Genomic DNA, 14,609 nt, shown 5'->3' on the forward strand with positions numbered 1-14,609 from the left:
AGACCGACAATAATTAAAATCCTTAATCTCGACGACATGCTCGGCAAAAACTAAAAGGACCGGTTTACCCCTGACTCCAATATACAAATAGCCTACTTAGTGCTAGAAAGTTTGAAGTCTAAATCTTCATTGAATTTCAGTTTTCGGCTTTCTTTTTTGGCATGTCTGGTAATTAATCCTTTATGGGTGATAGATATGATGACTTGATCAGTCATATAATAATCGCAAGCACTGATTGACCTGTTTTACGAATTAGGAATTTGGAAACGTAGCATGCGTTACAATTTGAAACACATGCCGTATAACGCGTAATGCGACAATGGCAACAAAGATGGTTTGAACTAAACTATATGGAAAGAGTGATTTATTGTTATTTTAATTGCTACTCATACTTTATCACATTGCCTTTATTTTGAATCTGGATTACGCATGCGAGGTACGTCGGCGGCATAATCGTGGCATATATTAGTGAAGTAAACTAATTTCCCGTTGAGTTGATACGCAGCCTATGGTTTTAGTCATTCAACAAGCAAGTATTATGTTTTGAATTCCAAGCAACCTTTCGCGGACCGCACAGAATAGCTTTGCGGGCCGCACTTTGCGCAGGCCTGGCATAAAGCATATGACCGGAATACTTGTCAGAGTCGAATGAAAAGCTTTATGTAGCACACGTATGATTCGATAACATCAATACATTTTTGAATATATGAACAAAAAAATGCAATCAAACTTTAACTAATTCTCCAATTTTCCAAATAGCACTGTGGCCCACCCAAATTACGCCTGTGGCCCACCAGTGGGCCATGGCCCACCCTTTGAGAACCCCTGGCCTAGGCGATGTACAGAGGAGGCATGCACACTGAATGAAAGTAAAGAAGATTGTATATTGTACATATTCGGAATCAGCGCGACACTAGCTTTCGATTGAGACCAGTTTGATTAAATTTTAGCTCACGGGACGCCAGCTATAGGACTACCAATTACGCTGCTTTTAGCAGGATGTGTACGACACGTACACTGTGCAGCGCTGCAGCCTCATTTTGCCGCCCCCTTGTAGCCAGCCGCCCCTGGCGCAGAGCCAGAACCGCCAAGTGGCTGCTACGCCACTGTTTAGGACACCATGCTTTCACCCCTAATGGGTGGGCTGGACCCAGATTAAGAAACTTGCCTTTCACAAACGCTATTCTCGCTTGTAACGCGGTCCTGTTAACACGACACCATGAACGAAATACACTATTTGGCAGGCCGTGTTATTTTGCTTATTTTTGGCATTTTCAAATTTTTATTTTTGGCAGTTTTGGCATCTGGCTCCTGAAATGCCAAAAATAACACGGCCTGGTTATTTTCCTTCCAAATTTCAGGCTGCGTCGATTGAAAACACAACTCTCATGTACGTACACTGTACGTACACGTGTACAGACTGCACAAGTACACCTTTCGTGCTTGAATACTGATTTAAACCACTTATTAATATAACATGATACATGCGTGCTTTACTTTACAAACTATGTAGACCTATATTTACTCATCCCTACAAAGTCCAGCCTTCGCGAATATCTTTATCTTCATCTATGTTCGTATAGTATTTCGCGAATCGCTTGAACGTGTCTTCTTGAATCGAGCGGATTATGATGGTTGTGCTCTTCATCAAATGTACTTTGTGGAGCTACTTACAAATCTACCAATTTCTGTTTCTTTCAAGTAGTTTGGCATGTTTTGGAAGTTGCTGCTTCTACTTTTAATTGAGTAGAAATTTACGGCGTTACTATACTACTTCTTCTTGAGTAGCGGGGTAGACTACTTTGACCACTTCTTGGTTTGAGATCGTATACAATTGTTGAAATATTGTTACAATTGCTATACGATATGATCCATAGTTGATCGCGCATAGAGGGTGCAATGACAATAATACACATGCGCCACGTCAGAATCTCTACTATGGGATAAGAACTGATAATCGCGTTAAGATGATTTTTTTTTGTTTTCATTGAAGAAGTGACAAAAAACGATATCTGCTATATCGACCAAATGCCCCTCACTTTCACCCCAACACTACAACACAATAAGACCGTGTCCAGCCTTTCGACTTGCCTGGTTTCCAACGATGGTTGCTACGATATGTCTAGCGAAGAAGCGACTGTCCCAAATTCAGGTGGACTTACTGCCAGTCAATACCGTTGATTACCATTTAGCGCCCAACGTAAATTGCACTGCACATTTACAACAATACTCATTCGTATCGACTCCAGAATCGCTGCTTAATCTTTGGAGTTTAAGGTTTATCTAGGCTCCTCCAATCCACATAAGCGGTGTCTTACAAAAGCCTAGAACGAAAGTGGGTCGTGCTATAAGTCTGTAATATTAAGGAATAACGACCTGGTGTAAAAAGTAAAATGATGATAGGTGTCGAAACATCAAGAATGTTGAAGAACAACATTAGGACCCAGTATATCGCTCGACTGAGTAGGCATATATGATATTCTTCCAGTTTCTATACTTGATAGTCACTATATCAGTGCACTGCAGTGCTCCAGTTTCATTTTCCTTCTGCCTTCTGGATAACTGTTCAAAATACCATGCGACCGTATATCATTCATGATTTAATTGAGCTTAAAACAAAACCATTTGTTGATAGTAACGATATGTGCGAACATTTGCTCCAGAAACTATAGGCCTATACGGATTAACTAATCCCGACAAAGTCCAATCATCGCTAATATCGACATATTGTTGACTATTCAACGTCGGATTGCGATTATTCGTCTGAGCTTCCTTCGCACGATGTCATGAATTGCTTGAACGCGCCCGTTTCCATCACGCGGAATACATGGTCTTGTGCTTTAGCGAAAGTGCTTTGGTCAGGATTTTTGATGCCTGCCAGAGTGCTGCTCAAAGTGTCGCGGTCAAGGCTGACCTAAATACAAAATTTGTTTGTTAAATTCTTCAGAAATAACAGACATCTGACAGCGTATGAGCATTTGCGTAACACTTTCATTTTATAATACATGTTGTCGCTCCAATAATGATCAGTTGCAATTTGTACGTCCTGGATATAGGTATATGTATAATGTATATATAGCTCCGCTTTATCTAAGACAATACATTGTGAGTGATTTGTCAAGCTTACAAGTAGGGCTGGGCAAAATCGAGTACCTGAGTGATTCGATTCTGAATCACGTATTCTGCTTCGAGTCGAGTAATCGAATATCACTCATTACGACGTCATAGCAGAATGTAATATGTCAAAGTTCAGATATGTACCTTTTATGCGACCACAAAGAATATAACGCCTGTTATCCATCACATTAAAGATACTTTGGTTATTTTTCGACCATACCGATTTCAATGTACTTGGTGACAATGCTGTGGGATGATAAGGACTTCGGAAACGTACTATTTCCAGTAACGTTCGTAGCTTTGTACTATATGTTTCGTATGCTACGATACGCTCAATCAAGGCTTCAAACGTCAAAATTAGTATCGAAACTATAATTCTCATTTATAAATGAACTTTCAGTGGCGAGAAGCGTATAATTTCAGTACTCGAAAAATTGTCTTTTACTACTCGACTCGAATCATTAAAATTAATACTCGATTCAGATTCGAGTATTCGAATCATTGTGCCCAGCCCTACTTACAAGCCAAGTTGCGAAATTAAGACAATCAGCGCCAATGAAACAAAATTCAGCGTCGAGTAATATAATCATTCGTTAACGCCGAGCTGATACTCACCTCTGAATGAACCAAGTATTTTTCATATATCGCCAAAGCATATTTCCCTTGCTTGCTCCTCTTCTTACGTTTGTATGCTTCGCACTCATTCCAAAAATCCAGATTTTCTTCAAAGGACTTACAGCGAAGGAACGCACGGAATTCACGCGCCAAAGCTGAATGTAATGAGAAAATCGATATAATATGAAAGTTATATCCAAAGCGGAATTGGCCTGCATATGCATTTTAAGAATATACGCAATGTGTTGTTTCGGATGCTTGTATCAGAAGTCTAAGGCTGTGAGGCGGTGAGGCTGTGAGGCAGTGACACACTGATGGAATTACTGCGGTTGTTACAATAAACCGGACTCATGGTGCCAGTAAAATAGCGGAAAATTTTGCTTTGTTATCAAATATCCCATTGTTTTGTTTTCGATTTATATTCTCTTTTCCAATTTCTCCTTTACACAATCTAAAATTCGAATCAAAAACCATCTCACCTTTATTTGCGAGAAGCTCCCGCAACGACAGGTCTGGAGAAATCTCTTTTGATTTTCGCTTTGACCTGAATTAATCATACGTTTTCATGTATGGCATTGATGCTTACTATTAATTTTATTTCATAGACCTAGTCGTTGACACAACTACATTGTAGCCGGCAGTGATGACCGGCACCTAAATCAAACTGCACCAGAATGTAATACATGTACAAAAACGAAATGCGACGAGGTATATCTCCTATATTATGAGCATGAGCAATGAGCATGAGCAAGTAATACCTTTCCTTAGTATATAATCAAATTGTAGGATTAGTGTGTAACGGCTTATTCACCTTAATCTGGCTGCATTCTTTCTCAGGAAATTGAAGCTTGATTTTGAATTTTCCGTGCTGTTGCTTTCTCCTTTCAAAGTGAAAACATCTGACAGACTCCGCGAGAGTCTATTTTTTCGTTTCTGACGCAGCGTGTTGCTGTGAATTAAAACATTCTTATTAGTACAGTTGTCGGCAAAAACCATGTAAGCCATTAGAAATTCGTAGATACGAAATCAGTGAAGTAGACCTCCATTTGTTAGGAAGTACTATATCTATACCTATATCTTTAAAATATGATAATATGCATTACCCCGAAGTCGTTGGTGTTTGCGATTGTGCCGAGGTTGTGTTTCGTAAGAGGAAAGAAGAGATCTTGTTCTTTTTGTCGTTCACAGTAGAATGTCTGTCATCGCGGGCTATGCCACGCAAGTTATCAACGCGTGTCGATAAGCATGGGTCACCGCGATCAAGCTGAGATGACAAATCTCGAGGCGGAGCCTTACATCCCCTAAAATGGATTCTCCTTCGTCGCTTGTCGAATGGGGATTGAATGAAGCGCCTGATGAAGTTACTGCCTGGAATACAACGAAGTAGATAAATGGATACATAACTGCAAAAGCCTTTAGAAATGTGATTCTGGATACAAAAGTTAACTAAACATGAATATGAATTACTTACGAGAAATACCGCGCACTGGCGGAGTTTGTGACAATCCCGTGGCAGACCCGTTCACCGCCACTGTCGCTGTGATCGCACATGAGCTATCTACGCTTGTTGATGGATTTGGAAAATCATCCGGTAACTGAGCTGAGAAATCGGGAACTGGGATCTTGGTTTTCCTGAAACGGACTATCCGTCTTGGCCTGTCGATTGAGGACCAAATGTAACGCCTCCTGAAGTTGCCTCCTGGAATATTAAGATAGAGATTGAAAACCCAATAATCCTATCCGTACGGGTCTCGATGACTTACGAGCAAAACTGCCCACTGGGGGAGTTTGTAACTCCGCCATCTTCAAATTCTTCGTTGTCGTTCGCTTGCAAAACGATAGCCTCCGCAGTGCACTTGTTATCTGACGCTTCGCAAACGCCGTAATGGAGTGATTTTCAGTCACAGCTGAAGAGCTTTACTTTATATAGGGCTTGTGGTTGATGTATGGAGTCATCTGCTTCTGAGCTATCGGCGCTTCCTCCATGCGATAACGTGCGGGATATATCATATTGCTTATCAAAAGACTATCCTTGTTTTCTACACTATACAATGATTTCAGCCAATTAAGAGCTTCTTAACATCGTTAATGTAGGCGGGATACATTCTTATCGGAAATACGACATGCATTGTCGTGGCACACAACGTTTGGACATCCGATAAGCACCATTGTTGTCACTGCGTATTATTAGTCTGAAAGCCGCAGACAGGGAAATATTCTTGTATCAATATGTTCGAGACAATTAAATCATGTACCACCCTCCTGGGCATATAGATCCATTTTTCAGCATCGGCGCTTCTGAAGTAAAACTATGTATCCGGACCATATTATTTTCCCTACAGATGTCTTGCCTTGAGCAGTGTAGCTATCTGTCCCAGCAAATCATAATATCATGAATCGATTTCTTGTTATCTATGCAATAGAAAAACATCTATTTATTGTCGGTAGGCCTACATAACTCCATGATAGGTTACTTTCAGGTTACATAATGTAAAGTTTACACTACAACGTATAGAGCGTACGCCGTACACTGTTCGAGTGTACGGTGTAAGACTATAAGTAGGCTACACTGGTATTTCGTACTCGGGTCCTTAAGTTTGTGTTCAATGCCAGTTAAAGAAACTAATTTATGTGCAAAATCTGCCATTTATAGCCTATGGGATTTTTCATTAATGAAAGCGATATACCAAACCCCATTTGTTACCAACAATCTGTATTGTGGGTGTCTGATTCCATAGACAACTCCTAGTCGCTTCGACATCTTCCTTTCTCTTCATTGTATCGCATTTTTTGTGGTGTATTGAACTGATAAAATTGCTAATAAACCAATGATGATGATTGTCAGTTTGTTTGTGGATCATCCTTAATCGCTAGGTGTCGCTAAAGTATATCTGTCTCACCGCGCCGCGGCGGGTGCGCACTGTTGAGCATATTTGTTGTCGACCTGATCTCCAACAGAGCTTGTTCACGGCTGTGCTGGCCCCTCACGCATTTTGGAAGTCAACTCGAAATAGAAATATATCGATGACAGATCATTGATGGAAAGCAAAACAACAATTTTGACAGACACCGTACTTTTCGTAGTAGTATACACATTACAAATGTACATTTTACTCCCTGGCAAAGGCCAATACCGAAAATGTCTTTGCGCTCTATTCGATATCCGTTAGATTATATTTTCATCTTCCCATGACATACACACAATGTACAATGCGATATACAAGACGCAGAATGCGATGTATCTATTGCTGATATTTAATCTCGTTATGTGATTCTTGTCCCATACAGAAGCGTATGTCATTTATTGATGAGAGTATGGTTGTAACTTGTAAGTGTATTAGACTTTCTGTATTTGACATCTGTAGAATGAGATCTCAATCTGCAATAAGTAGCTAAAATAATAGCTTTGGCAGTTAAGTTCGTCGATACCTCTCAATCTCGAGTACCGAAAGTCCCCACTTGATTAAAAAAAAATGGAATCGAAGCCGAGTTGAATTTCGACCTGCCCCATTCGAACCACAGTTTCCAATTTGAAGTTGCTAGTTGCTGGAACTGAGTCAGCATTTATTTCCAGAGCTGTAATGAGTCGAATCGCACTTTTCAAATTCATTTATAGACAGACATCATATACCCCATGTTGTTGGTCTAGGTAGCAGAGGTGGTCAGTAAATTCAAGTAGTTTTCCTCTACTTCTGGTACTTACTCAAGTTCATATTTTTTCGCTACTTCTACTTCTAATTCGTAATATTTTGTGAACTACTTACTTATTTTTCGCTATTTTCAGTTTGTCAAGTAGAAGTAGTTTAATCCCCCAATAAGAAAGATATCCTAAGGAATTTCGGGGATGTTTTCACGTAGTGCCAACATTTAATTTTCATAAAAGTCATGCAATACCCAGAATTTTCGTTGCGCTTCGCGCATAGCAGATATAGAGTGACAAATATGTTTTCACGAAAGTGTCGCTGAATATAATTTAGATACCGGGTTGCGTGGTTCCGTTCACACAGCATTGCCACCTCTATCAAATATTTAATAACGGTAAGTATGGCCCCCCATAACGTTTGAAAATACCGTTTTGCAAGCTAGCAATCACCAATTATACCTAGCAGCCCATGACGTGTCCTAATCTGGAAAAGTGGACTTTGACTTTTTTAACGTTAGACCTGTTTTAGCAGACAACCGTTGAAACTTTCTGGACAAAAGACATGAAATATATTTTCCGCTTTTTAGAAGACTATTTGTATTTTTCTTTTAATTACGAGTATTATAGGTTGAGCTCTAATTATAGTTTCAGTTCTTTTGTCTGGAGAACATACATGTTGAAGTATAAAAGCAAGTGTAGTAATGTCATATATTTTCCTGAAATAAAGCTATGCACTATATCAGTGATTCCCAACCGCGGCCCCCAGCCAGCCTTCTTGCAGCCCCCACAAAAATATTGAGAAATCGCTTTATGAAAAAAAAAAATTATAAAATACTCTTGCTTGGTTTGGAGTCTGAGTTTTCAATTAGGATTGCAGGAAAGTTGTGAGTAGACAGCTCAGACTACGTCACTGTTGTTTCAATGCAATGTGCCCTAACTTTCCAGTTGAACGAGCAATACCTATAGATATAGGTATTGACAGGACCGTAACTGCCGCGATTTCAAGTTTCCAAGTACCTTAATTATTGGGTACTCTTCCACCAAGATAAGATACGCAAGATTTATAGAAGTGGGCATATCGGCGTTGGCCATTACCGCGCCACGACGCACAAAGACATATAAAGTTTTAAGCCATGTAACATGCGACTCCAAGAAGTGTGCCAGAACGATCGGCAGCGAGAAAACCTTGGCCGAAAAGGACTACCCTTACGCTGACCGAAAACTTCGTTATGTAGGCTATATACAAAATACATATAGGTATAATTGACCATAGGCGTCTAAATGACTGGCACCGAATGTTCCTGTCTTGGCAATCTGAACCTCACGAGACAAATAGGCTACCATCCCGCATGGAAGCATTCTATGCCAGTGGAGAACTACTAATTTGAAATCGTGTGCATCTTTTAGTTTAGTACGTTTGGGCGATTCTATATTTTTTGATATAGCAGACTGGAGGTCATGAAGTAACATCATGTAACGAAGTCTTACCAACGGGTCCGCCCGTCCGAATATGTTTAATTATTATTTACGGGCCCTACAGTTTCCAAGACACCTCACTCAGCTCTACCGGTAAATCTGATTACGGGAGCAGAGAGGACAAATAATTGATAGCAATATATATGCCATTCCCGATCTTATTGACCTATTTTATTTTGAATTATCGAAAATTTTCGCGCTCCACTCTGGCTCACTGAACGGGGATCCTGACTTCGTGACATATGCGAACAACGGGACGGGGGTCGGTTTATCACCCTATGGGAGCTGTAGACCTTCAAAACACTTAGTGACTTAGGTCTGACGAAGTGCTGTTTCGTTCCTGCCAACGGGTGTACGCCCGAAGACGTCTAATTATATATGAGTGGTCCTACCTTTTCAAACACAACTCACTCGGCTCAACCGGTCAATCTGATCACGTGAGCCGAGAGAGGATAAAAATTGATACCGATATATATGCAATTCCCGATTATATTGACCGATTCAATCATGAATTATAGAAATTTTTCGCACCTTGCGCGATTAGTCCAGAGATGCTGCCTAAAACTGACACCCGATTTAGATGATAAATAGCGGTAAACAGTCATAGCCTGAGTCGGTCTGGGGGGCTTCGAAGTTCGGTTTATCACCCTATGGGGGGCCCAAGAACAACGTTTTTTTTTTTGGGGGGGGGGGGGGGGGCTGACGAAGTGCTGTTATGGCCCAGGGTATTGAAAACTAATTTACGGATAGATGTGCAACAAGTGACCCACGATTGAATACGTCGAGATGCGTACTGCTTAGCCGGCAAAAAGCAGCATAATTGGTAGTCCTATAGCTCGCGACCCAAGCGTCCGCATAATTTGATATGTCGGTGTTTATCGAAAGCAAGTGTCGCATTGATTCCACGAATACGAATTGAAATCTCGCCAGGGCAATAAAACTACTCAGAAATAGCCAGCAAAGGTTGATTCTTCTAACCAACGGGAGCGCGGCAACACAATGGCCAATGGCGTCAAGCAAATGATCGGAACAATGCCAATTTTCATATTTTGGTGACTATTTTGGGTTCCTTTCATTGCCCTCGTATTCTTGCGGCTCCGACCGTACTCTGAAATTCTAAATTTGGCCCTGCCACCGAAAAAGGTTGGGAACCACTGCACTATATGGTATTTTTACAATCTGCATTATTTTTAATTAACGTATACTAATCGCGCAAAGTGTTAAAGCCGTATCCGAATAAACTCCTCCGCATTGCTCTTCGACTGAACTAAGGGCCTTATAATATGGGAAAGGGCGCCATGCCACGATATTCTCTAAAACCGGGTGTTCGAGTAAACAAAGGATTAGTATCGCAATTTCATATCAATACTAACATTTACATGTGGCGAGATAGCGCAGTGGTATAATCCGCGGCTGCAACACCAATGGGTGCGGGTTCGAGTCCGACCGAGGTCGACTTCCCAATTCCGATACCTAAGTGTTGGAGGTTTACCTATAGGCTCCTCCTCGCCACCTCATCCGCGTCAGCGGTGTCTTGCAAAAGCCTGGAGGTGGGCCGTGCTCTAAGTTGGCAGTTGCGGAAAATGAGAAGAATATCGGCCTGGTGTAAATGACCATTGTAGTCGGCAAACACCACGAATACCCCAAAAACAAACAGACAAACTAACATTTACATCCTATGATGTGGACGGCAGCTTATTCTGTCAAAAATTGACTCAACCTGTGATGCATCAATATGAATCAAGCTCTCCACACCTTCCGCATAGCGCCATTTGCAGCTTTTGACAGTCCATGCGAACGAATTACCATCGTTTTCACAACTACTCACGTACTTGAGTAGATTTAAAGTCAATAAATTCTACTTCTACTTCAAGTAGATGTAGGTTGTCTATGAAAGAAGTACTTCTACTCGTACTTGAGTAGAATTTTTTCGTCTCTACTTCTACATAAGTAGCTTCCTTGACTACTTTGATCACCTCTGCTTGGTAGCAAAGCTAGGCAATTCATCAGCATAATAAGCGATGAACATTAACCATATCAATGAGTTATTCCTACCTCTTTGTGAGCGCAAGATGCCAGGTATTTTTGATGTATCATTGAAGCAATTTTCCTTTGCTTACTACTCTTGGTACTTTTGTATGTTTCACACTCGTTCCGGAAAAGTAACGTATCCCACAGTAAAACCCACAGACCAAAGCTGAAAATAATATGAAAATAGACATAAAGATCTCATAAAAATTCTACAGGGTAAATTCTCATGAAACTTGTCAGCAAAAAATCTTACGATTACGAAATATACATCGCGTTTTTGGATTCGAGATAGTTTAAGTCATATGCCATCAATGAAAAACATATACCAAACCCCATTTGTTACCAAAAATCTGTATTGTCAGTTTGTTTATGGATCATCATTAATCGCTAAGTGTTGCTAATGTAGCCTATATCTGTCTCGCCGCGAATATGACGCGGATTATAGAATCTCCTATTATCTACTCTGCGCCGCAGCGGGTGCACAGTGTGCACACTGTTGACCATATTTGTTGTCTACCTGATCTCCGACAGAGCTGGATCACGGCTGTGCTGGCCCCTCGCGCATTTTGGTAGTCAACTCGAAATAGAGATATAACGATAACAGATCACTGACAACAGCAATTTTGACAGACGCTATAATTTTCATAATAGTATACATATTACACATACACATTTTACTCCCTGGTAAAGGCCAATACCGATAATGTCTTTGCTCTCGAAGACGATATTCGTTAGATTATATTTTCGTCTGCCCAAGACATGCACATAATGTACAATGCAATATACAAGACACACAATGTGATATATCTATTGCTGATACTTAATCTCGTTTAGTGATTCATGTCCTATACAGATGCTTATGATAGTTATTGATGAGGGTATGGTTGTGAGTATATAAGACTGTAGGTAGGTATTTGACGTCGGTAGGACGAGATCTCAATCTGAGATCGGTAGGAGGAGATACGATGTGGATGCGCTTCTTGTCGGCGATAACCTGATGAAATATTTCTATTGTCACAGGTTAAATCTTCTTTAACATCATAAATCGATGCGGTCGACCCAAGGTCAAGAATCACAACAATGGGGATGTATGCGGTATACAGTTTTATCAGAAGGAAGTTGAAACAATAGAGATATGGTAGTGACGTATTGGTGATAATCAACTCGCTAAGGACAATACAACCTAATGTAATCCCCGTTGTGCGTTGTGGTCCCGCAATGTAAGTGATAACCTTATTTCTTCGATCAGGTGTTAGCGATAAGTGAGCGCTTTGCCTTGTCGCAATGCGAAGTCTGTAAAAGCTGAAATTCGCATCTGTTGACAAACAATAATTAGCATAGAGATATTACAGGATATACGAAAAAAGAACGCCTAATTAATGACAGTACAAGTTGATTCTATTTTCGCTAACTACATCAGTGGTGCGCTCCGTACGTAATGAGCAGGGCTGTGGAGTCGGTAAATTTTACTACCGACTCCAACTCCGACTCCGACTCTACACACTTTCAATGGACAGACTCCGACTCCGACTCCGACTCCAACCCCGACACCAACAGTATTATACGAATGTACTTCGAAAATTATATGCCACAGTGACGGTTAAATGACTATCATATAACATCATTACACACGTGAAAACATATGATTAACGATGGCATGCAAAATTATTTCATTGTGGCGCAGCTCGAATTATTTACTATGCATGAAGGATTGCCTTTCTAAATATCCTTCCTTTTTTATATTTTATAAGTTTTAATAACATGGACTCTCTAATAACCTAATAAGTATGAATCATTTAAACACGGCATATATCCCATCCTTTATTATTAAAATGTAGATAAAACAATCGAAGTGTTGCTTTGGGGAAAATTAAAAAAAATATATTTCAAATTTTTTGCCAACCCCATCAAATTGTTGAGCTCTCTTCAAAGATGCTGCAAAACAAATTTGACTCAATTCCGACCAGTAGAAGCGGAGTTATGTGAGCTTTTTGGTGATAATTCTCGGATTATCCACCGATCAAGGATAATCCGAGTAATATCATCGAAAAACTCACATGACTCCGCTTCTACTGGTCGGAATTGAGTCAAATTTGTTTCGCATCATCGTCTTTGAAGACAGCTCAACAATTTGATGGGGCTGGCAAAAAAAATTGATTTTTTTTTTATTTTCCCTGATATATTTAAAATTTTAATTGGATCTGCGAAGTCCTATACTTGTCAGAATTGCACCAAATTAGGTGTGCAGCGTTTTTTAGGGTAACCTGACAATTTAATCAGTGAATGGCTGGAATACGGGAAAAAAAGTTATTTTTGAACAGCCCTAATGTCTAGTCTACATACACTTACTCAAGTATTGAAGGTCTAGGACTTGCAGTCTTTCTTAATCATTTGTTCGACCCGAGCATCTAAGCTACAATACAAATATTTTTAATTTTGTCAAGTTGGAAGGAGCGTTTGGTTATACTTACATCAATTTTACAACCAGACCATATATTTGCTCTGTCATAATATCATGGTATAATTCCAAAAACTGCATCAACTTAGGACTGCATCGCGAAGATGCATATTGCTTCTTTCTTCCTCTATGCAACTGAATTGTAATTGGCAAATAATGTCCAATTTTATCTATGTCAGGGGTGGCCAACCTTTTCTGCAAAAGGGCCACATGAGATTTACGAACCATTGCGCGGGAAAATTGAATTTTGATAACCTTTTTTTAGTCGTCCGAACTGAATTAGGTAACATTGAAAACAAGACTTATATGATCACGCTGTAAAATTGATAACAATTATGTCATGAAAACTCCGTGTGCAACTGTGCAGCGTGCAGTCGTGCCCTGGTCCAGCGAAGCACGAAATTCTTTCAAAGGGAATGAATGAATTCGATCATTAAATATATTAGGCCTACTTGCATGTATTGGGGGGGCGCCTCTGTATAGCAATGGGCTCATTTGGCAAGGACAGGATTATTTGGCGTTTTTGACGTTGCAATATCGACGGTATCGGTGAACAAATGTACGGCTCACGGTTTTCGGGATCGAAGTTCAGTTCGTTTCGATCAAATCCGCTTACAGATCCGCACCGGCTCTCATTTCCAGTTCTAAATTCAATATCCTGATCGGAATATATTCTGTTCATATGTGACCATCAATTCCACTTGCAAAGATTCAACAATTCATTATATAAATGTATTTATTTCTGTACGAAGGTGTTATGCACCGCCCAAATACCACGGGGTTAACTCAACTTGATACCATTAAAGCAAGGAAAGACTCTGAACTTCGTAAATCATGCTGTCTCGATAGGGAGTCGGATCTGTGTTTTCGAAAGACCTGTGAGATGTGTGGCGAGATAGCGTATAGTTATATAATCCACAGCTGCAACACTAATATGGATTGCGCGTTTGAGTCCGACCGATGTCGACTTCAGAATTCCTATACCTAAGTGTTGGAGGTTTATCTAGGCTCCTCCTCGCCATCTCATCCGTGTATACTGTAAGCGGTGTCTTATAAAAGCCAAGAAATGGACCGTGCTACAAGTCGGCAGCTACGGAATAAAATGATGAAACTGGGCCTGGTGTAAATGACCATATTATAGTCGACAAACACCATCAATACGACAAAGAACAATAACTTGCGAAATGTTTGTTCAGAACACAATATTCAGCTCCGTACTCGCCTAACACAGAATTATATTATTGACGGCAGGTAAACTCCATTGCATCC

The 14,609-nt window shown here is 40.2% G+C and overlaps 1 protein-coding gene across 1 annotated transcript; it reads right to left on the reverse strand.

Moving 5' to 3' along the window:
- Window positions 1-2,575: 2,575 nt before the first annotated feature.
- Window positions 2,576-5,624, reverse strand: LOC145451108 (uncharacterized). Its single transcript, XM_080329594.1, has 7 exons — window positions 5,496-5,624; window positions 5,204-5,431; window positions 4,836-5,100; window positions 4,544-4,681; window positions 4,212-4,276; window positions 3,733-3,887; window positions 2,576-2,914 (listed from the first exon to the last, which is right to left on the reverse strand). The coding sequence occupies exons 1-7, from the start codon at window positions 5,533-5,535 to the stop codon at window positions 2,756-2,758; spliced, it is 1,050 nt and encodes a 349-aa protein (XP_080185720.1). The 5' UTR covers window positions 5,536-5,624; the 3' UTR covers window positions 2,576-2,755.
- Between the last annotated feature and the right edge of the window lie 8,985 nt (window positions 5,625-14,609).

Source organism: Botryllus schlosseri, chromosome 11 (assembly GCF_051294905.1).
Source record: "Botryllus schlosseri isolate E-star chromosome 11, Bs_hap1, whole genome shotgun sequence".
Lineage (NCBI taxonomy): Eukaryota > Metazoa > Chordata > Ascidiacea > Stolidobranchia > Styelidae > Botryllus > Botryllus schlosseri.

Bases quoted from the DNA above. Each gene is read 5' to 3' on its own strand.
- LOC145451108 (XM_080329594.1), bottom strand. From the start codon at position 5,535: ATGGCGGAGTTACAAACTCCCCCAGTGGGCAGTTTTGCTC. The intron at 4,277-4,543 runs GTGAATAAGCCG...TGATTAATTCAG, and splicing joins AAGAATGCAGCCAGATTAAG to GTCAAAGCGAAAATCAAAAG. The intron at 3,888-4,211 runs GTGAGATGGTTT...CATTACATTCAG, and splicing joins GGAGCTTCTCGCAAATAAAG to CTTTGGCGCGTGAATTCCGT.